This window comes from Nerophis ophidion, linkage group LG24 (genome assembly GCF_033978795.1).
Source record: "Nerophis ophidion isolate RoL-2023_Sa linkage group LG24, RoL_Noph_v1.0, whole genome shotgun sequence".
Taxonomy (NCBI): Eukaryota; Metazoa; Chordata; class Actinopteri; order Syngnathiformes; family Syngnathidae; genus Nerophis; species Nerophis ophidion.
In genome coordinates, this window is record NC_084634.1 from 14,929,698 (window position 1) to 14,954,697 (window position 25,000).

At 40.9% G+C, this 25,000-nt stretch overlaps 1 protein-coding gene across 2 annotated transcripts in view; it reads left to right on the plus strand.

Moving 5' to 3' along the window:
• The window catches only part of LOC133542358 (forkhead box protein N3-like), a 232,241-nt gene that overhangs the window by 99,575 nt on the left and 107,666 nt on the right, over positions 1 to 25,000 (plus strand). For both annotated transcript variants that reach the window (XM_061886415.1, XM_061886416.1), the window contains exon 2: positions 12,714 to 13,304. In XM_061886415.1, the coding sequence (XP_061742399.1) occupies positions 12,732 to 13,304 (573 nt within the window). In that variant the 5' untranslated portion in view covers positions 12,714 to 12,731. The remainder of the gene's footprint in view (positions 1 to 12,713; positions 13,305 to 25,000) is intronic.

The window sequence follows — 25,000 nt, forward strand, 5'->3', positions numbered from 1 at the left end:
GTAGTAAATAAATAAAATTAAAAAAATAGAGCCAGCTCACTGGTAAGTGCTCCTATTTGAGATATTTTTAGAACAGGCCAGTGGGCTACTCATCTGGTCCTCCCACGTTGGTGACCCCTGGTCTACGTCATGACTATTGTCGACAGATATATTTGTTGGCGGCAAATTTTATTACTGACTAATCTTTACAGCCCTATACTTTCCATCCATCCATTTTGTACCGCTATTCCCATTCGGGGTCTCAGGGGGTGCTGAAGCCTTTTCATGTTTGAATAACTTTTACCTTATTTGAATATGGGCTACAAATAGTTAGATAAACAAGCCGTATCGGCGGGTATCTGGTAAAAAACACGAGCAGAGGAAGACATTTAGAAAAAAAATCTGCCAAACATGCTTCGCCCGGCCTCTCCACACTCGCCGAAGCAATTTGAGTTCATTACGCTCAACGTCAACTTTGGCGCGGGGAGGCGGCGCCGCGGACAGCTACCGCTTGTCCAACGAGCGCGTTGCCGTTAGGAAGTGGGAGGAAAGCGGGGTGGGGGGCAAAAAGGGGACAATGTGGCGGCGTACGTGCGGCTATACGTGACAATTCTATATTTAGCACGGCGGCGTTTGGCGGAGCGATCGGGGTGGAGAGCGGAAGAGCGTTGTTTCCCTTTGTTGCCATGGCGACAGTTGTCGCGGGGCGGCCGGGTTGCCGCGGGCGACAGCTGCCCGTCAATCACGCGGAGTGAGGGGACAGATCGGCAGATGATCACCTTGGATTAGAGAGCCATCGCACCGCACAGGGGCCAGCCAGAACATATCTGGACTTAATCCCTGTGTGTGTGTGTGTGTGTGTGTGTGTGTGTGTGTGTGTGTGTGTGTGTGTGTGTGTGTGTGTGTGTGTGTGTGTGTGTGTGTGTGTGTGTGTGTGTGTGTGTGTGTGTGTGTGTGTGTGTGTGTGTGTGTGTGTGTGTGTGTGTGTGCGTGTGCGTGCGTGTGCGGGCGCGTGCGCAGGCCCGGCCCTAACCAATATGGCGCCCTAGGCAAGATTTTAGGTGGCGCCCCCCCCCCCACATCGGCAGTGAAGTGTGTATATCAGGGGTAGGGAACCTATGGCTCTAGAGCATGGGTGTCAAACTCTGGCCCGCTGGGCCAAATTTGGCCCGCCGTGTAATTTCTCTTGGCCCTTGAGGCAATATCAAATTAACATTAGAGCTGGCCCGCCGGTAGTATAAAGGCACTCCTTTTAGCGTTGTCTACAATATGTTGTCACGTCCACTTTTACTCCATACAAACAGCGTGCCGGCCAAGTCACATGATATATGCGACTTGTACACACACTTAAGTGAATGCCATACATACTTGCTCAACAGCCATACAGGTCACACTGAGGGTGGCCGTATAAACAACTTTAACACTGTTACAAATATGCCCCACACTGTGAACCCACACCATACAAGAATGATAACACATTTCGGGAGAACATCCGCACCGTAACACAACATAAACACAACAAAACAAATCCCCAGAACCCCTTGCAGCACTGACTACCACCAAAACCCGCCCCCCACCACCAAACCCACCCATTTCATTATTAATTTATTTTAAGATTCATTAGCCTGTGGAAAAATGTAATGTAGATATTTACCTCAGAAGGCTGCAAATAGAAAAGAGGCATTAAATGTTTTATTTAAATTGTATTTATTTGACCATTTATTTTTTTTCTGTTTGTTTTTTGAATGTGGATTTTGCACTATTAAGTTATATAATTATTGCTTGTTCCATATTCGTTGTTCAAGCAAATCAGTGTAGCAAACTGAGCAATAATTAACCATTTATTCATGCACTTTCTCTTGTTACTTCAAAGCTTGAATGTTTGATTCATTCATTATTGTTATTTTATTTTCACATTTATTATTAGCTTGTGGACAAAGTTTATTTTGATATTTACCTCAGAAGGCTGCAAATAGAAAAGAGACTCTCAATTTTTGTTTAAATTTTATTTGATATGCCATTGATATTTTTTCATTATTATTATTTGAAACTGGATTTTGCATGTCACTATAAAGTTATATATGCCTTGCTTGTTCAATATTCAATGCAGAACTTGTTTGGGTCCCTATTAAAAGGTTCATTCGTTCAACCTTGGCCCGCGACTTTATTCAGTTTGAAATTTCGGCCCACTCCTTATTTGAGTTTGACACCCCTGCTCTAGAGCAGGGGTGTCAAACTCTGGCCCGCGGGCCAAATCTGGCCCGCCGTGTAATTTCACTTGGCCCTTGAGGCAATATCAAATTAACATTAGAGCTGGCCAGCCGCTCAGTATTAGCATTCACCGCTAATACTCTTACTTGCCAACCTTCTCGATTTTCCCGGGAGACTCCCAAAGTTCAGTGCCCCTCCCGAATTTCATCCCGGACAACAATATTTCGGGTGGGCTTTAAAGGGGGACATTATCACAATTTCAAAAGGGTTAAAAACAATAAAAATCCGTTTCCAGTGGCTTGTTTTATTTTTCGAAGTTTTTTTCAAAATTTCACACCTTCCGGAATATCCCTAAAAAAGCTTTAAAGTGCCCGATTTTCGCTATCTGTAAATCCACCCGTCCGTTTCCCTGTGACGTCATACAGGGCTGCCAATACTAACAACATGGCGGTTACCACAGCAAGATATAGCGACATTAGCTCGGATTCAGACTCGGATTTCAGCGGCTTAAGAGATTCCACAGATTACGCATCTATTGAAACAGATGGTCGGAGTATGGAGGCAGATAGCGAAAACGAAATTGAAGAAGAAATTGAAGCTATTGAGCGAATAGCTATTGACGCTATTCGGCCATAGTATGGATGTACCTAATGAAATGGCTCATAGCATGGCTGCCTTATTAGCATCGCCGGTAAAATGTGCAGACCAAACGATCAGGACTTTCGCATCTTGTGACACTGGAGCAATTTAAATATGTCGATTGGTAAGTGTTTGTTTCGCAATAAATGTGGGTATCTAGTTTCAAATGTACATACAGCTAGCGTAAATAGCATGTTAGCATCGATTAGCGTAGCATGTTAGCATCAATTAGCTGGCAGTCATGCTGCGACCAAATATGTCTGATTAGCACATAAGTCAACAACATAAACAAAACTCACCTTTGTGATTTTGTTGACTTAATCTTTGCAAATGCATCTGCAGGTTATCCATACATCTCTGTGCCATGTCTGTCTTAGCATCGCCGGTAAAATGTGCAGACACTCTGGCACATTCAATGGAGGTCTGGCAGCAGATTTCTTGCCAGTGGTGCAACTTGAATCCTTCCCTGTAAGTGTTGTTACACCCTCCGACAACACACCGACGAGGCATGATGTCTCCAAGGTTAAAAAAAATAGTCGAAAAAATGGACAATAACAGAGCTGAGTTTGTAATGTGAAAATGAAAATGGCGGGTGTGTTACCTCGGTGACGTCACGTTCTGACATCATCGCTAAAAGCCCGATAAACAGAAAGGCGTTTAATTGGCCAAAATTCACCCAGAGTTCGGAAATCGGTTAAAAAAATTCATGGTCGTTTTTCTGCAACATCAAGGTATATATTGACAACAACATAAGTTTGGTGATAATGTTCCCCTTTAAAGGCACTGCCTTTGGCGTTCTCTACAACCTGTCTCCACGTCCGCTTTTCCTCTATACAAACAGCGTGCCGGCCCAGTCACATAATACATGCGGCTTATACACACACACAAGTGAATGCAAGGCATACTTGGTCAACAACCATACAGGTCACACTGAGGGTGGCCGGATAAATAACTTTAACACTGTTACAAATATGCGCCACACTGTGAACCCACACCAAACAAGAATGACACCTTTCGGGAGAACATCCGCACCGTAACACAACAAAAAAAAATACCCAGACCGCCTTGCAGCACTAACTCTTCCGGGACGCTACAATATATACCCCCCCGCTATCACCAAACCGCGTCCACCTCAACACCACCGCCGAAAAGAGGCATTCAATTTTTATTTAAATTTTATTTGATATGCCATTGATATTTTTTAATTATTATTATTATTTGAAACTGGATTTTGCATGTCACTATAAAGTTATATAAGCCTTGCTTGTTCAATATTCAATGCAAAACTTGTTTGGGTCCCTATTAAAAGGTTAATTTGTTCAACCTCGGCCCACGGCTTTGTTCAGTTTTAGTGCTGCAAGGCGTTCTGGGTATTTGTTCTGTTGTGTTCATGTTGTGTTACGGTGCGGATGTTCTCACGAAATGTGTCATTCTTGTTTGGTGTGGGTTCACAGTGTGGCGCATATTTGTAACCGTGTTAAAGTTATTTATACGGCCACCCTCAGTGTGACCTTTATGGTTGTTGACCAAGTATGCCTTGCATTCACTTGTGTGACACCCCTGCTCTAGAGCCGGATGTGGCTCTTTTGATGACTGCACCTGGCTCTCAGATAAATCTTAGCTGACATTGCTTAACATGATAAGTCAGCGTTTTTCAACCTTTTCTGAGCCAAGGCACATTTTTTTAATTGAAAAAATTCCGAGGCACACCACCAGCAAAAAACATAAAATAGTGAAACGATACAAAGTTGTTCCCGCAATAGCTCTTGTCTCAATGTAGGTGTACAGTCACGGCCTGTCTCATCACGCCATAACTTATTTTGAGTTTTTTGGTGTTTTCCTGTGTCTCTTGCGCTCCTTTTTTGGTGGCTTTTCCTCTTATTGGTATTTTCCTGGAGCAGTTTCATGTCTTCCTTTAATGCTCTTCCCCGCACCTGCTTTGTTTTCGCAATCAGGACTATTTAAGTTGTGGGGACGCACTCCTTCATTATGGGGACGTTGTTGATTGTCATGCCATGTACGGATGTACTTTGTGGACGCCGTCTGCTCCACACGCTGCAAGTCTTTGCTGTCGTCCAGCATTCTGGTTTTGTTTACTTTGCAGCCAGTTCAGTTTTAATTTTGTTTTGCTTTAATACCTTTTCTTAGCGGCACTCACCTTTTGTTTATTTTTGGTTTAAGTGTTGGATAGCTTTTTACCTACACGCTGCCTGCTGCATGGTTTGTCGCTGATCATGACAAACCATGTTTCCGACATCTACAAAGCAATTAGCTACCTGCTGCCACCTACTGATATGAAAGAGTATTACACGGCTACTCTAACCAGCACAGACACTCAACAACAGCACATTTGCGGATTCTAACTACTGGTTTTCAAAAAATACTTTTAACCCAATTAGGTGAAATTACTTAATCTGCCACGACACACCTGACTGTATCTCACGGCACACCAGTGTGTCGCGGCACAGTGGTTGAAAAACACAGCGATAAGTAATGAATAATTCCGCTAGTAATCAGTGTTAAAAATAACGTTCAACATATAAAACATTCTTATGCATTTTAATCCAGCCATCCGTTTTCTACCACACCTGTTCAAGAAGTCGCATTGATGGTAAGTACTATTTCATTCATTATTGGTAAGCGTCAGAAAAAAAATATTAGAGAAGAAGATACTTATTATACTCTTAAAGTGATTGGTCTTACTTAAAAATACACACATTTAGTTGTATTCAGTGTTTAAAAATATATGGCTCTCACGGAAATACTTTTAAAAATATTTTCTACTGCACCTGTTGAAGAAGTTGCATAATGGTAAGAAGTTATTTATTTATTATCGGTTAATGTGGGGCTTTCAATCTCTGGGGTTCTTCAGACCACCAAGCACCTAAATGAGAGCCTGTTTCAGGGTTTAAATATTGTTTAATTTTCAAATAAGACTCTCAGTTGTTTTCCAGCAATTGTCGTTTTCTCTTTCATTCTCGCTCGCGCTCTGGCTCCAGCCCCAACCCCGTCTCTCTTCCTGGCTGCTGTTTATAATAACAGAGCGACAGGTGATTAGATAACAAGGCCCAGGTGGGCCATCTACGGTCCTGGCACACCCCGCTTCGCTGCAGGCCCGCACGCCACGCTCCCTCCACAGTTAGCTTCAGAATAACAATGTTATTACAAAAAATAAGAGACCTGTTATACTCTACAAATATTGGTCTTACTTAAAAATGCACGCGTTTAGTTGTGTTCAGTGTTGAAAAAAATATCATATGGCTCTTACGGAAATACATTTTTTAAATATTTGGATTTTTGGCTCTCTCAGCCAAAAAGGTTCCCGACCCCTGTGATACGGGAAGGGAGGGGGCACACCGTAATGTTCTAACAAATAATATTTCTATTAAATAGGCTTTACTTTGTATTTTAATTAACGTGGGATTATTTTTTGTATTTAGAAATAATAGTACCAACTTTTTTTTTTTTTTCCCCCTCGAACATTTGTGGCATTGGCGTGGCGCCCCCTGTTGGACGCCGCCCTTAGCATTTGCCTATACGGCCTATGTGTGTGTGTGTGTGTGTGTGTGTGTGTGTGTGTGTAGCTGTGCAACATGTTTTTTCCCCTTGCTGCTATATTGTGTGTTTGACAACACGTCTGTCGGAGACCCCGCATTCACAATAAGCCTGCCCTTGAGCAAGGCACTCAGCTCCCCCGTAGCTGGAAAGTTGTTCCGTGCACGTTTCCTCCGGCGCGAAAAGCAGAGGTCAAGCGCCGTCCAATGCGTGCAAATTTATTCAGTCTTACTTGTAATCTCACCGACCTCACCAGCGACGTGTAATCCCGCAACGGAACCTCGGAACATGCCCGTTAACCTTCCCGTCCTCCCTGGGAAATCGAGTTTTTTTTTTCCCCCTGCCCTTGTTTCCGGGCGACGTTGATCGGCGAGTCGCGCGTTGTAGAAGAAAGATGGATGGGTGTGAAGATGTGAGGAGAAAACATTTAAAATATTGTGTAAATATCTCTGTTTAGGCTGCTGCCCCCGCGGCCCTACCTGGGATTAGCGTAAGAAGATGGGTGGATGAGACTGTCAGAGTTATTTGTTGATGAACCCCATGATGCAGAGAAGGAGGCAGGCATTGAATGGGAAAACATGATTTAATTTAAATAATGGAACAAGAACAAACAAAAAGCACGCACGTGGGCGGAATAACAAACTAAGGGAGCTAGCACTGGAAACTAAAAAACAAAAAAGGAACTTTATCATGGAAGCTAGAGGATAGCAAACAGAAAAACTGGAAATAACTAATGGCTAACAAGAACAGCTTACCGCTACGACGACCAGGACAAAATGTAGCACGACAGGTAATAGCTGAAAAGAATCCCAGACACGACAAGAGCAACCTATGGCAACGACAAGTCCGAACGACAATACAATGATCCAACCCTGACTGGAGGAACAAAGCAGGTAAAATAGGATCTGGCTGATGGACATCAGGTGTGACCAGATGCCAATCAGCCGCAGCTGAGTGAAAACATGACACAGGGAGACAAACAGGAAGCTGAACCAAAATAAGAGCACTAGACAGGAACTACGGACAGGAAATACTCAACACACAGAGGAGAAACTAAAACACAGACAAACTGTCAGTGGCAACTCTGACAGAGACCTTTCAAGGTGTTTAGAGCAGAGGTGCACATTAACAGCACCAACAGTGAGGAATTTAGCCTCGTACATTTATAAATACAAATACAGAGCTTGAATTTAACTGTGACAAAAGCCGCGACCGACCTCGTCATTTGCCGTAATGCCCTAAAAAATTTACCAACATCATTGACTGCCCTTGACTTTTTACTTGTTTATGGACTAGGGATGTTACGGTAAACGGTAGAATGATCATTTTCGATAAAATTCTCGACGGTTAGTAATATTGTCTAATTTTGTAATTACCAAAAACCGGTCATTTACTAATAAATTTTAGGCAACACGAAGTCAGGCCCATGCGCACGAGTGTCGTTTGGATTTACAATCATGGCGGGCTAACTACACGGACTTTGCTCCGGAGATTTTGTCTCGGAGTTAATGGAGCCAAGCGCTTGGTTCAACGTAATTTTGCTTCGCTGTCTTTGGATGGAGACAGGTGTGGACAATATTGGAGACAAACGTACTTGTCCCCACACTTAAAGTATACAGCGAAGGAGAAAACTAGTTGATGTTGCTTTTATTTTCTGAATACAGCGTTCATCAGCTGCTGAGACCGAGAGTTAATGAGTTGAGGAAACATGCCACAGGCGATGTGTCATGAATGTTGTCAAAACTCGTTTGGAACGTTTTTACTTTGTTAACTGGGATGATCACTTGTCCTTTGACTGCAAACCGTAGCAGTGTTCACATAACATCAGTACTAGCTAAAATGTTTTGTCATCTCATGGAATTGAACGCTGGCTGGGAATATTGTGTATTCCATATGAGAGGTGTCACTCCTCTTTATTTTTGTTGGCCCAACCACAAGGGGCGCATTGTTGGAGAAGAACAACGCTTGTTTATTGGACTTCATCTTCATTAGCCAGACTGCTTTAGCATTTTATATCGACATATATTTATATTGATACTTGTTTTTTTCATGCCACAAAGGTATTACTTCAACAACCATTCATAGGACACAGCTTTTTGTTATGTGTTATTGTTTATAGTTCATTCCAATACAACATATTTCTGCTCAAACTCTTAATGGATCTGTCTTTGATTGATTGATTGATACTTTTATTAGTAGATTGCACAGTTCAGTACATATTCCGTACAATTCACCACTAAATGGGAACACCCGAATAAGTTTTTCAACTTGTTTAAGTCGGGGTCCACGTTAATCAATTCATGGTACAAATATATACTATCAACATAATACAGTCATCACACAAGTTAATCATAATAGTATGTACATTGAATTATTTACATCATTTACAAACCGGGGGGTGGGATGAGGAGCTTTGGTTGATATCAGTACTTCAGTCATCAACAATTGCATCAACAGAGAAATTTGGACATTGAAACAGTGTAGGTCTTATTTAGTAGGATATGTACAGCCAGCAGAGAACATATTGAGTTCAGATAGCATAAGAACAAGTATATACATTAGAAGTACATTTGAGTTGTTTATAATCCGGGGAGATGGGATGTGAATGGAGGAGGGTATTAGTAAAGTGTTGAAGTTGCCTGGAGGTGTTGTTTTAGAGCGGTTTTGAAGGAATATAGAGATGCACTTACTTTTATACCTGTTGGGAGTGCATTCCACATTGATGTGGCATAGAAAGAGAATGAGTTAAGACCTTTGTTAGATCGAAATATGGGTTTAACGTGGTTTGTGGAGCTCCCCCTGGTGTTGTGGTTATGGCGGTCATTTACGTTAAAGAAGTAATTTGACATGTACTTCGGTATCAAGGAGGTGTAGCGGATTTTATAGACTAGGCTCAGTGCAAGTTGTTTTACTCTGTCCTCCACCCTGAGCCAGCCCACTTTGGAGAAGTGGGTTGGATTGAGGTGTGATCTGGGTTGGAGGTCTAAAAGTAACCGGATTGGCTTATTCTGGGATGTTTGGAGTCTAGATTTGAGGGTTTTGGAGGTGCTGGGGTACCAGGAGGTGCAAGCGTAATCGAAGAAGGGTTGAATGAGAGTTTCCGCTAGAATCCTCAAGGTGCTTTTGTTGACCAGAGAGGAGATTCTGTAGAGGAATCTCGTTCTTTGGTTGACCTTTTTGATCACCTTGGTTGCCATTTTATCACAGGAAAGATTAGCCTCTAGAATGGAACCCAGGTAGGTGATCTCATCCTTCCTGGTGATAACAACGTCACCCACTTTTATAGTGAAGTCACTGACCTTCTTAAGTTTGATATGGGACCCAAATAGGATGGATTCCGTTTTACCTAAGTGTATGGATAGCTTGTCAGCGAGCCAGGTGCAAATATTGAGGAGTTCAGCACTGAGGATTTGTTCCACCTGTGACTTGTCCTTGCCGGATACCAGCAGGGCCGAGTCATCCGCATACAGGAACAATGTCCCGATATTTCATCTACATGTACATATAAATGTACATACATTTAAAAAATGAATAAATGATGAAGAAAACAAAAAAATACCTCTCTCCATCAAAATGTAAAAATAGTAATAAAGGCATCATGTAATGTCAAAAAGCTGCCAAGTTGATAATAATAATGAATTTAAACAAGTTTATACATATATATATATATATATGTATAAACTATATGTATATATATATATATATATATATATATATATATAAACTGGTATCATTTTCTATTTTACAGTAATGCACAAAAAAAATAAACACAAAAAACCCCAGTAGATTTTCCAGTAAAAAACAAAACTGGCTGTTCAGTCACCAAAATTTTACCATAAATAAAACAGTCTTTACTGTTTCAGTAATGCAATGTAAAAATAAAGTCCATAGTTTTACAGCAAAAAAACTTGCATCTTATTTGCTAGAATTTTATTATGGTACTATTTTTCTATTTGCAGTAATGCACTGTAAAAATAAATAAATAATAATAACACTATAGATTTTACACTAAAAACTGACTTAATTTTATCATGAAAAAACAGGACTACTGTCTTCCCATTCACAGTTATGCAAAACATAACCACAAATTTTACGGTTAAAAAAAAAAAACTGGCAGCTCAGTAGCCAAAATTTTCGATGAAAATAACTGGTATTGTTTTTATATTTTATAGTAATGCACAAAAAAGAACAACAACAACAAAAACCCCAGTATATTTTCCGGTAAAAAAAACTGGCTGTTAAGTCACCAAAATTTTACCATAAATATAGTACTTTTTAATACTTACAGTAAGGCATTGTAAAACATAACGTCCATAGATATTACGGTAAAAAACTGGCAACTTAGTTGCTAGAATTTTACCGTAAAACAACTATGGTACGGTTTTTTTATTTGCAGTAATGCACTGTAAAAAATAATAATAATAATGATAACACTGTAGATTTTACACAAAAAACTGACTTAATTTTATCATAAAAAACAGGAATACCATTTTCCCATTTACTGTTATGCAAAAAAGAATCACAGATAAAAAAAAACTGGCAGCTCAGTTGCCAGAATTTTCCATGAAAATAGTTTTTTTCATTTTACAGTAATGCACTGTGAAAAAAAGAAAAACACTATTTTTTTCCTGTAAAAAATGGCTGTTCAGTTGCCAAAAGTTTACCATAAATATAACAATTTTTACTATTTACAGTAATAAATTGTAAAAATAATGTCCACGGATTTTACAGTAAAAAAAACTGGCAGCTCTTTTGCTAGAATGTTAGTGTAAAAACAGCAGTGATAACGTTTACATTTTTGCAGTAATGCACTGTAAAAAAAAAATAATAATAATAACACTGTATATTTCATGCTACAAACTGACATCATTTTATCATAAAAAACGGACTGCCGTTTTTCCATTTACAGCTATGCACTGTAAAAATAACCACAGATTTTACGTATTTAAAAAAACTGCTCATTTCCTAGAATTTTACGGTAAAAATTACAGTAGTACTGTTTGTTTATTTTCCTTTTACCAATTGTGCACTGTCAAAATAACGGCAATAGATTTTACGGTAAAACACGAGCAGCTCAGTCGTCAAAGTCTTACAAAAAAAATAAAAGTGGTGCGTTTCTTTTCCATTTACAGTGGCACTGTAATGTAAAAAAAATACTGTAAAGAAAATTTGCAGCTAAGTTGCCAGAATTTTAACGTAAAAATAACCTGAGTGCCGTTATTGCATATACAATCATGCCCTGTAAAAACAACTGGCATAGATTTTACAGGGGGGAAAAACTGGTAGCTTAGGTACCGATAGTTTTCCCGTAGAAATAACCGCACTTCTGTTTTTTGACTTAGTGTTTGGTATAAAAACGCCAACAAATTTCATGGTAAAACCTGGTAACTCAGTTGCCAGAATTTGATCGTGAAAAATATTTCAAACCGTTTTACCATTTATAGTAAGCATTGTCAAAACAAAGGCTGGGAAGAAAAAACGAACAGCTTAGTCGCCGTCATTTTACCGTAAAAATAACAACGGTTCTGTTTTTCCAAATTACAATCATTTGTCTCACCACGTGTGTTGACTTTTTGTGTTGGTTTCATTTATATTTTTCGCACCATGACTAGGGAAGGTTGTTTGGATTGTGTCATAAAAGTAAATGCTGTGCTGTGTCCACTTGAATGCGAATTTTAATGGTCATTGACCGGATTTACTCACACCGTCCGCAAATTTTTAGCAATTCAGATATTTCAAATCAATTTGGATACACGCCGCCAGCCAGATTCCTTATTAAACTCATGACGTCTAGCCGGCCAAACCGGAGCCGTAGTTTGGCCACTCCTGCACTGTACTATATATAGATATGTATCTGGGAGAACTTCAGTGATGACTCATATGTAAATACCGCTCCGTCACAAGTCGCCACAGGATGTTGTGTTCCGAGGAGCGGAGCTGGGATTACAGAATCCTTCACTGCTGACATGTTGGAAACCAGCATGATCCAGCAACGATGGTCGCATACAGGCGACTTCATTGTGGTAGCAACCTTGCGTAACGTCAATATATCCACGTGCCACCACGGTAATTGGCCGGTAGATGCGCAGGGAAGCTTTCCTCCACCACTGGAGCACAACATTTGCCATCCCAGTGAGAAATTCATAAAAAAACCTGTCAGAAAAATGATGAGGATCGCGGTTTTTGCCTCGCATCTTGGCCAGCCTAATTGGAGATGTGGTTCAAAGAGCGTTGTTTGCCTCCACCCTTTGGCCTTTACGGAACACAAATGAGTACCTGACCTTGTTTTTGGCCCCTGGCCTTAAGACCTCTGTTGTCTCCCTGTGCAGGAGTGAGCCCCAGGCTGGATGGGACCCACCATGCCCCCCAGTAAGAAGGCTCAGAGCCCCAGCAGTGGAGCCAGCGCCTCGCAAGGCATGAGTCCGCCGTACCGGCAAGGAGACGCGGCGTCGGAGGCGGAGGCGGCCGACCTGTCCCTGTCGTTGTCGGCCTCCTTCTCCAAAGCCGAGGACGAGGAGCTGACCAGTCTGTCCTGGCTCCACGAGAGCACCGACCTCCTCAACAGCTTCAGCCACTCCGGGCTGCGTAGCGTTTCCCCGCTGCTGGACCCCGACGGCCAGCACCCCCGCTCGCCGTCTTCCTCGTCGCCGTGCCCGGACGACCCCCTGTTGGGCGACGCACACTCGGCGTACGACTTGGCGGCGGGGGCCAACCGGAAACCGCCGTACTCGTTCAGCTGCTTGATCTTTATGGCGATCGAGGACGCGCCGAACAAGCGCCTGCCGGTAAAAGACATCTACGGCTGGATCCTGGAGCATTTTCCCTACTTTGCCAGCGCCCCCACAGGATGGAAGAACTCGGTGCGCCACAATCTGTCATTGAACAAGTGCTTCAAGAAGGTGGACAAAGACCGCAGCCAGGTAATTCTCTTTGCTTCTACCTGTCTGAGCCGATATTGAAATTGTTTAAAACAGGGGTCACCAACCTTTTTGAAACCAAGAGCTACTTCTGGGGTACTGATTAATGCAAAGGGCTACCAGTTTGATACACACTTAAATAAATTGCCAGAAATAGCCAATTTGCTCAATTTACCTTTAATAAATAAATCTATATATATTAAAAAATGGGTATTTTTGTCTGTCATTCCGTCGTACATTTTTTTTCCTTTTACAGAAGGTTTTTTGTAGAGAATAAATGATGAAAAAACCTCTTAATTGATCAGTTTAAAAGAGGAGAAAACAGGGAAAAAAATGAAAATTAAATTTTGAAACATAGTTTATCTTCAATTTCGACTCTTTGAAATTCAAAATTAAACCGAACAAAAGAAGAGAAAAACTAGCTAATTCGAATCTTTTTGAAAAAATTGAAAAAAAAATTTATGGAACATCATTAGTATTTTTTCCTGATTAAGATTAATTTTAGAATTTTGATGACATGTTTTGAATAGGTTGAAATCCAATCTGCACTTTGTTACAATATATGACAAATTGGACCAAACTTTATGTCTAACAAAGATGAATCATTATTTCATCTAGATTTTCCAGAACAAAAATTTCAATCAATCAATCAATCAATGTTTACTTATATAGCCCTAAATCACTAGTGTCTCAAAGGGCTGCACAAACCACCACGACATCCTCGGTAGGCCCACATAAGGGCAGGGAAAACTCACACCCAGTGGGACATCGGTGACAATAATGATCCAGTGGGACGTCTGTGACAATAATGATTATGAGAACCTTAGAGAGGAGGAAAGCAATGGATGTCGAGCGGGTCTAACATGATACTGTGAAAGTTCAATCCACAATGGATCCAACACAGTCGCGAGAGTCCAGTCCAAAGCGGGTCCAACTCAGCAGCGAGAGTCCCGTTCACAGCGGAGCCAGCAGGAAACCATCCCAAGCGGAGGCGGATCAGCAGCGCAGAGATGTCGAGGCGGATCAGCAGCGCAGAGATGTCCCCAGCCGATACACAGGCAAGCAGTACATGGCCACCGGATCGGACCGGACCCCCTCCACAGGGGAGAGTGGGACATAGAAGAAAAAGAAAAGAAACAGCAGATCAACTGGTCTAAAAAGGGAGTCTATTTAAAGGCTACAGTATACAAATGAGTTTTAAGGTGAGACTTAAATGCTTCTACTGAGGTGGCATCTCGAACTGTTACCGGGAGGGCATTCCAGAGTACTGGAGCCCGAACGGAAAACGCTCTATAGCCCGCAGACTTTTTTTGGGCTTTGGGAATCATTTTGAAATGAAGGGAAGGTGAGACACCGGTCGGTAGTTTACCATGAGGTCAGGATCGAGGTTAGGTCTTTTAAGAAGAGGATGAATAACCGCTTTTTTGAATGCTAGGGGAACAGTGCCCGAGGAAAGTGATAAGTTTATAATATTTAGCACTGATGGACCTAATAATACAAAGAGCTCCTTGATCAGTTTCCCAGGAAGAGGGTCAAGTAAACATGTTGTTTGTTTTATTCCATTTACACGTTGTAACAATTCCTCTAATGTTATTTCCTCAAAACGAGAGAAACTATTTTGGAGGGCAGTATCCGCCGTATATACAATCGTGTCAGTGTTAATAGAACCCCGTTGTAGCTGGGACGCATTGTCTTTAATCTCCTTTCTAATGACTTCAATTTTCTTACTAAAGAATTGCATAAAGTCATCAGCTGAGTGGGTGGAGCTACTGGAAGGAGTCCCTTGTTGGGTTAGCGATGCTACCGTACTAAACAAAAATTTAGGATCGTTTTTATTATTATTATTATTTCAAAAGAAATTCAAAAGACTTTGAAATAAGATTTAAATTTTTTTGAATTTTAATCATAATAAGTTTGAAGAAATATTTCACAAATATTCTTCGTAAAAAAAAACAGAAGCTAAAATGAATAATTAAATTAAAATGTATGTATTATTCTTTACAAAAAAAAAATACTTGAACAATGATTTAAATTGTCAGGAAAAAAGAGGAAGGAATTTAAAAGGTAAAAATTGATATGCGTTTAAAAATCCTAAAATCATTTTTAAGTTTGTATTTTTTCTCTAAAATTGTCTTTCTGAAAGTTGTAAGAAGCAAAGTAAAAAAAAAAAAAAATAGAATTTATTTAAACAAGTGAAGACCAAGTCTTTAAAATATTTTCTTTGACTTTCAAATTCTATTTGACTTTAGTCTCTTTTAGAATTAAAAATGTCGAGCAAAGCGAGGCCAGCTTGCTAGTAAATAAATAAGTGCTGCTATTTGAGCTATTTTTAGAACAGGCCAGCGGGCGACTCATCTGGTCCTTACGGGCTACCTGGTGCCCGCGGGCACCGCGTTGGTGACCCCTGGTTTAAAACAAATTCTTGTGTTAGTATGAGAGAAAGTGCATTTCATCTGAAAATGTTTCTTCATCAGTTTTAAATTAGCAGTTGTTCTTCAAACGTTGGTCCGAATTTCATTTCGGACATCTCCTGAAAGTTCTATGAAAATCTGTTGTTGAGTTTTGTTTAAATGCTATGTCAATGAAAAAATACCCTGAGATTGGGTCATATAAGTAAATGCTGTAAATGGATTCTTTGATATTGGGCCACATACGTGAATGCTATGGATGAATGCCCCGAAAGTTTCGTAAAAATATGCCCCTAACTTTTGTAGTTATTTTGTTGAATTGTGCTTAAAAGTAATATCCAAGTATGAATGCCCTGAGATTGGGCCTTATAAGTAATTGCTATGGGTAAATGCCGTGAGATTGGGTCCTATAAGTAAATGCTATACATGCATGCCATGAGATTGAGCCATATAAGTAAATGCTATGGATAAATACCCTGAGATTGGGCCATATAAGTAATTGCTATGGGTAAATTCCGTGAGATTGGGTCCTATAAGTAAATGCTATACATGCATGCCATGAGATTGAGCCATATAAGTAAATGCTATGGATAAATACCCTGAGATTGGGCCATATAAGTAATTGCTATGGGTAAATTCCGTGAGATTGGGTCCTATAGGTAAATGCTGTAGATGCATGCCCTGAGATTGCGCCATATAAGTAAATGCTATGGATAAATGCCCTGATATTGGGCTATATAAGTAATTGCTATGGATAAATGCCCTGAGATTGGGTCTCATAAATAATTGCTGTGGGTAAATGCCTTGAGATTGGGTCCTACAAGTAAATGCTATACATGCATGCCCTGAGATTGAGCCATATAAGTAAATGCTATGAATAAATGTCCTAACATTGGGCCATATATGTAATTGCTATGGGTAAATGCCTTGAGATTTGGTCATATAAGTAATGATATAGATAAATGCCCTGAGATTGAGCCACATACGTAATTTGTAGTTATTTTGTTGAATTGTGCTTAAAAATCATGTCTAAATGTGAATGCCCTGAGATTGGGCCATATAAGTAATTGCTATGGGTAAATGCCGTGAGATTGGGTCCTATAGGTAAATGCTATAGATGCATGCCCTGAGATTGAGCCATATAAATTAATCCTATGGATAAATGTCCTGAGATTGGGTCATATAAGTAAATGCTGTAAATGGATGCTCTGATATTGGGCCACATACGTAAATGCTATGGATGAATGCCCCGAAAGTTTCGTAAAAATATGCCCCTAACTTTTGTAGTTATTTTGTTGAATTGTGCTTAAAAGTAATATCTAAGTATGAATGCCCTGAGATTGGGCCTTATAAGTAATTGCTATGGGTAAATGCCGTGAGATTGGGTACTATAAGTAAATGCTATACATGCATGCCATGAGATTGAGCCATATAAGTAAATGCTATGGATAAATACCCTGAGATTGGGCCATATAAGTAATTGCTATGGGTAAATTCCGTGAGATTGGGTCCTATAAGTAAATGCTATACATGCATGCCATGAGATTGAGCCATATAAGTAAATGCTATGGATAAATACCCTGAGATTGGGCCATATAAGTAATTGCTATGGGTAAATTCCGTGAGATTGGGTCCTATAGGTAAATGCTGTAGATGCATGCCCTGAGATTGCGCCATATAAGTAAATGCTATGGCTAAATGCCCTGATATTGGGCTATATAAGTAATTGCTATGGATAAATGCCCTGAGATTGGGTCTCATAAATAATTGCTGTGGGTAAATGCCTTGAGATTGGGTCCTACAAGTAAATGCTATACATGCATGCCCTGAGATTGAGCCATATAAGTAAATGCTATGAATAAATGTCCTAACATTGGGCCATATAAGTAATTGCTATGGGTAAATGCCTTGAGATTTGGTCATATAAGTAATGATATAGATAAATGCCCTGAGATTGAGCCACATACGTAATTTGTAGTTATTTTGTTGAATTGTGCTTAAAAGTCATGTCTAAGTATGAATGCCCTGAGATTGGGCCATATAAGTAATTGCTTTGGGAAAATGCCGTGAGATTGGGTCCTATAGGTAAATGCTATAGATGCATGCCCTGAGATTGAGCCATATAAGTAAATGCTATGGATAAATGTCCTGAGATTGGGTCATATAAGTAATTGCTATGGGTAAATGCCGTGAGATTGGGCCCAAAGGTAAATGCTATAGATGCATGCCCTGAGATTGAGCCATATAGGTAAAAACTATGGATAAATGTCCTGAGATTGGGTCATATAGGTAAATGCTATGGGTGAATGCCCTGAGATTTAGACATATAAGTCAGTACAATGGATAAATTCCCTGAGATTGGGTCATACAAGTAAATGCTACGGCCGAATGCCGTGAGATTGGGCCATATAAGTAAATACTATGAATAAATGTCCTGACCTGACATTGAATAAACGTCGTCAAAAAGCACGTTGTTACAACGTATTTGTGTTGTAGAATATTATTGATCAGTCCTACACAGAACACTTTGACTCAAATAACCCTACAAGCATGCACAGGTTAAATATAGCATCTGACCCATAACTGCCAGCATACTGTGTGATAATAACTTCTATCACAGGCAGACAATTTATCAGTGGTTTGCCAGCATATCCAACTTGAAGTCAGACATAGTCAGTATTTTGTCTACAGCTCTACCAGATATTCGACCTTATCAATAGTTGATGATCTCTATCTCGCTTTCTTAGTTCTCTTCCCACTCTAACGTTTCCTCCGCTGGGAACAGCGTTTCGCTTTTGATTCAAGTCTTGATCTAGTCTTTTATACGGGTTTTCCCATCCAGATTTGACTCCATTAAAGACTGCGGGTAAACGGGGAATGAATCCCTCACTCAATTAGCGCTAAATTAATACTGGAGGATTTAATAACGCAGACGCCAGCAGTCTTAAGATTTCATCATGCCTGGGGGGTGTTGGAGGATCGATGGTTGCATGTTTAACTGGTTTAGATATTGCAGTGGCGCCTCTCCTTGACCATTATATGAACCGCTGTCTCGGTCTGAGTAATCCGTGCGTGTACGCTGGTGCTTAAGAACAAATTGAACGACAGTATGCGTGCGTTGGTGCGCACTCCCTCACGCTACGCTGTCATCTGGGCCCTTGGCTACAAGGGCACAGAGTTTCTCTTGTATACACATCACCATGGCAACAAGGTTGCCGTTGACACCAAAGTATGCTTTTGCTGTAGCAACGGGAAAACGGATTTGGCTCCTCAGCACGCGCGTGTGAAAATATGCGAATGCGGTCGTGTAAGCCACAATTGGGTCCATGGGGGGTGGGGGGACGGGGGGGGTGGTCGAGTGCGTGTCCGCACGCGCTGTTATATATTCTTTGTGTGCATGTGCCGCACCATGTGTTAGAGGGGATTTTGGCAAGGACACCCTGCCTTGTCTTCCTGTCAGTGCACACTGTTCAAGACAGCGCACTAATTAACCCTTCAACCCAGGGCTGAACCGTCACCATACGAGTGCTTTATATCGGGCGGTATAGATAATTATTGATATTTATTGTCCATCCATCCATCTTCTTCTCCCTTATCCGGGTTCGGGTCGCGGGGGCAGCAGCCTAAGCAGGGAAGCCCAGACTTTCCTCTCCCCAGCCACTTCGTCTAGCTCAAGGGTGTCAAACTCCGACCCACGGGCCAAATTACTTGGCCCTTGAGGCAATATCAAATTAACATTAGAGCTGGCCCGCCGCTGTAACACCGCATTCACCGCTAATACTCTTACTTGCCAACCCTCTCGATTTTCCCGGGAGACTCCTGAAGTTCAGTGCCCCTCCCGAATTTCATCCCGGACAAGAATATTTGGGGTGGGCTTTAAAGGCACTGCCTTTGGCGTTCTCTACAACCTGTCTCCACGTCCGCTTTTCCTCCATACAAACAGCGTGCCGGCCCAGTCACATAACACATGCGGCTTATACACACACACACAAGTGAATGTAAGGCATACTTGGTCAACAACCATACAGGTCACACTGAGGGTGGCCCTATAAACAACTTTAACACTGTTACGAATATGCGCCACACTGTGAACTCGCACCAAACAAGAATGACACATTTAGGGAGAACATCCGCACCGTAACACAACATAAACACAACAGAACAAATACCCAGAACGCCTTGCAGCACTAAGTCTTCCGGGACGCTACAATATATATACCCCCCGCTGTCACCAAACCCCGTCCACCTCAACCCCACCGCCAAAAAGAGGCATTCAATTTTTATTTAAATTTTATTTTATATGCCATTGATATTTTTAAATTATTATTATTATTTGAAACTCGATTTTGCATGTCACTATAAAGTTATATAAGCCTTGCTAGTTCAATATTCAATGCAAAACTTGTTAAGGGTTAATTTGTTCAACCTCGGCCCGCGGCTTTGTTCAGTTTTAGATTTTGGCCCACTCTGTATTTAAGTTTGACACCCCTGGTCTAGCTCATGGGTGTCAAACTCTGTCAAATTTAATTTAATTTGGCCCTTGAGGCAATATTAAATCAAAATTAGAGCTGGCCCGCCGGTATTATACAACGGCGGTGCCGCTAATACTCATACTTGCCAACCCTCACTATTTTCCCGGGAAGCTACCGAATTTCAGTGCCCCTCCCGAAAATCTCCCGGGGCAATCATTCTCCTGAATTTCTCCCGATTTGCCCCCGGACAACAATATCGGAGGTGTGCCTTAAAGGTACTGCTTTTAACATGCTCTACAACCTGTCATCGCATCTGATTTTCCTCTTTACAAACAGTTTTCCTGCCCAGTCACGTAATATATGCGGCTACTACACTCACATAAGTGAATGCAAGGCAATACTTGGTCAACAGCCATACAGGTCACAGTGAGGGTGACCCTATAAACAACTTTAACACTGTTACGAATATGCGCCACACTGTGAACCCGCACCAAACAAGAGTGACAAACACATTTCGGGAGAACATCCGCACCATAACACAACATAAACACAACAGAACAAATACCCGGAATCCCTTGCAGCACTAACTCTTGCCGGCATGTGGGCCAGCGCGAGCAGGGGCGTGTCTCGGCGCGCTGTCAGCGAATAGGGGGAAAGTGTGTTCGAGCCCACGCCGTGACACAACCAATGTAAACACAATAGTAAATAATAATTGTATCCACATTTTCTTCATTTTGACTTTCTCTTCTCACTCCATGCACAGATAATAAAATGGCGCAACCAATGTCGATACTGTTGCCTGATTGGCTGTTAGCGTCCCACTCCCGCTGATCAGTGTTCAATTCCTGCGTTGCTCGGTCACCATAGAGCGAGTCTCTTTGTTCATGCAACCAACCTTGCTTCGCAACGTTCGCTGTCTTTCGACCAAGGAGAAAAGTAATTATAGAACGTTCTATTGAACATATTTTTTTATTGATATCGATTACGCAATATATTGATGTCGTTTTATCGTCCAGCTCTACCTCAACAAGGTTTCCCTTGCATGTAATTGATTGTGTCGGCCCGCCGCAGCAAAATAAAAGCCACCACACCCTAAAAATGAAGGGTTTTTTTAGGGTAAAATAATTTAAAGGAATATAATCTATATAGGCTTCACGGTGGCAGAGGGGTTAGTGCGCCTGCCTCACAATACGAAGGTCCTGAGTAGTCCTGGGTTCAATCCCGGGCTCGGGATCTTTCTGTGTGGAGTTTGCATGTCCTCCCCGTGAATGCGTGGGTTCCCTCCCGGTACTCCGGCTTCCTCCCACTTCCAAAGACATGCACCTGGGGATAGGTTGATTGGCAACACTAAATGGGCCCTAGTGTGTGAATGTGAGTGTGAATGTTGTCTGTCTATCTGTGTTGGCCCTGCGATGAGGTGGCGACTTGTCCAGGGTGTACCCCGCCTTCCGCCCGATTGTAGCTGAGATAGTCACCAGCGCCTCCCGCAACCCCAAAGGGAATAAGCGGTAGAAAATGGATGGATGGATGGATAATCTACAAACACCGTTTACATATGAATTGGGAAATTGTGTTAGATATAAATATAAACGGAATACAATGATTTGCAAATCCTTTGAACCTATATTCAGCTGAATGCACTACAAAGACAAGATATTTGATGTTCAAACTCATAAACTTTGTTTTTTTGCAAAATATAATTAACTTAGAATTTCATGGCTGCAACACGTGCCAAAGTAAGTGGGAAAGGGCATGTTCACCACTGTGTTACATCACATTTTCTTTTAACAACACTCAATAAACAATTGGGAACTGAGGAAACTAATTGTTGAAGCTTTGAAAGTGGAATTTTTACCATTCTTGTTTTATGTAGAGCTTCTGTCGTTCAACAGTCCGGGGTCTCCGCTGTCGTATTTTACTCTTCATATTGCGCCACACATTTTCAATGGGAGACAGGTCTGGACTGCAGGCGAGCCAGGAAAGTACCCGCACTCTTTTACTACAAAACCACGCTGTTGTAACACGTGGCTTGCATTGTCTTGCTGAAATAAGCAGGGGCGTCCATGATAACGGTGCTTGGATGAAAACATGTGTTGCTCCCAAACCTGTATGTACCTTTCAGCATCAATGGTGCCTTCACAGATGTTTAAGTTACCCATGCCTTGGGCACTAATACACCCCCATACCATCACAGATGCTGGCTTTTGAACTTTGCGCCTAAAACAATCCGGGCGGTTATTTTCCTCTTTGTTCCGGAGGACACCAGGTCCACAGTTTCCAAATATAATTGGAAACGTGGACTTGTCAGACCACAGAACACTTTTTGACTTTGCATCAGTCCATCTTAGATGAGTTCGGGCCCAGCGAAGCCAGCGGCGTTCCTTGGTGTTGTTGATTAATGGGTTTTGCTTTGCATAGCAGAGTTTTAACTTGCACTTACAGATGTAACAACCAACTGTAGTTACTAACAGTGGTTTTATGAAGTGTTCCTGAGTCCATGTGGTGATATCCTTTACACATTGATATCTGTTTTTGATGCAGTACCGATCAGAGGTCCGTAATATCATCGCTTACGTCCAGTGATTTCTCCAGATTCTCTGAACCTTTTTGATGACTTTACGGACCGTAGATGGTAAAATCCCTAAATTCCTTGCTACAGCTCGTTGAGAAATGTTGTTCTAAAACTGTTCGACAATGTGCTTACAAATTGGTGACCCTCACCCCATCCTTGTTTGTGAATTAGTTACTGCTTTTATACCCAATCATGGCACCCACCTGTTCCCAATTAGCCTGCACACCTGTGGGATGTTCCAAATAAGTCTTTGGTGAGAATTCCTCAACTTTATCAGTATTTATTGCCACCTTTCCCAATTTCTTTGTCACGTGTTGCTGGCTTCAAATTCTAAAGTTAATGATTATTTGCAAAAAAAAAACAAGTTTATCAGTTTGAACATCAAATATGTTGTCTTTGTAACATATTCAACTGAATATGGGTTGAAAATGATTTGCAAATCATTGTATTCCGTTTATATTTACATCTAACACAATTACCCAACTCATATGGAAACGGGGTTTGAATATATAGATATACATGGCATTTATTTTATGCACTATTTACTAATAATGCATAAAAAAATGTGGCCACCGATAAAAGACTTTGACCACCGAAACGGCATAGTCGATGTTGTGATGACGTAAGCAATACGTACGTGATTGTAATGAATGGACGTACTTTGATGGACCCGAGATATTCTCGCTGACATTATCACTGCAAGGCATGTGGTAAACCCTGCTCAAACCTATTTCCTTCATACGCACCCAGAATGTCCGACGCTCTAACAAACAAAACGCAGAGTCAGGAGCGTGCGTGAAAGGACGTGCTTAAGTACAAACGAGGGCACATCTCCGCAGACTCCACCTGGCGAGTATCTAAAGCCGCAATTACACAATCCCTGTGTTCAAAGTATTTCACGGAGAAAATATCACCGCCGCATTCTTCTCCCATGACCTGCTTGCCCCTTTTTTTGTGGACCGACTACACCGTCTGTGTCACGGCTGCAAGGTTGGAGTGGCTAAACGTGTCTGACTGTGAACACACCGAATCATATTGCCATCAAATTGTAGAGGTGCAGATTAATATGACAGTGGCCTATTTGTTCCAGTGACTGTATTTCTGGGTCATATCCAGGCAGATGACAAGATGGGGACTCGTTTAGAATAAGCCTGCTGCTCTATGTGCGTGTGTGCGTGTCTGTGTGTGTCAGCATTGTGTGCGGAAGGGCAAGCTTGTGTGAGAACGAGAAGCAAGGCCCTAGGTTGCCATGGCTTTGTTTATAAACAGGATTCCTCACTTTGCACAATAACATGCCCCAATAGCAATTGTTGTCATCTGACTTGTGGATCAGGACTGAAACAACACAGGCGGCACATTGCATCCAGAAATGATAGTGTTGCATTTCATACATACATATATATATATATATACATATATATATATATATGTATATGGCCACACCTGGTGTCAATCAGCCCGCTCCTATTTAGACCTGTTTTCTCCTCCAGTCTATGCGGGATTATTGTCTTGTCAAGTCGCTCTTGTCGTTGCTACCTTTCGTGTCGTGTATTTGCAGCGTAGCGGTAAGCTACATTGTGTTAGATGCTTGTAGACTACTGTTTTTTTGTTCCCTGCTTCCAAGTTTTTTTTTGTACTACACGTTAAGACTTCTGTTGTGGAAGCTAGCTACCCGCTAGCTTCCCCGCTAGACCCTTTTTGTTTTTGCTAGCTTCCAGGCTAAGCTCCTTTTATTTTCTAGCTCCCATGCTAGCTTTCTTAGTTGGTTATCCGCCTCGTCCGCGCTTTTTGTTGTAGCCTTTGTTTTGTTTTGTTTTAGTGTTTTAAATTAAATCATGTTTTCCTGTTCAATGCCTGCCTCCGTCTCTGTATCTTGGGGTTCATCACAAACTGATTTTGACATATATATATATATATATATATATATATATATATATATATATATATATATATATATATATATATATATATATATATATATGTATATATATATATATGTATATATATATATATATATATATATATATGTATATATATATATATATATATATATATGTATATGTATATATATATATATATATATGTGTGTGTGTGTATATATATATGTATGTATGTATGTATATGTGTGTGTATTTATGTATATATATGTATGTATGTGTATATATGTACTGTATGTTGTATTTAATTTCTATATATATATATGTATGTTTGTATATATATGTATGTATATATATATATATATATATA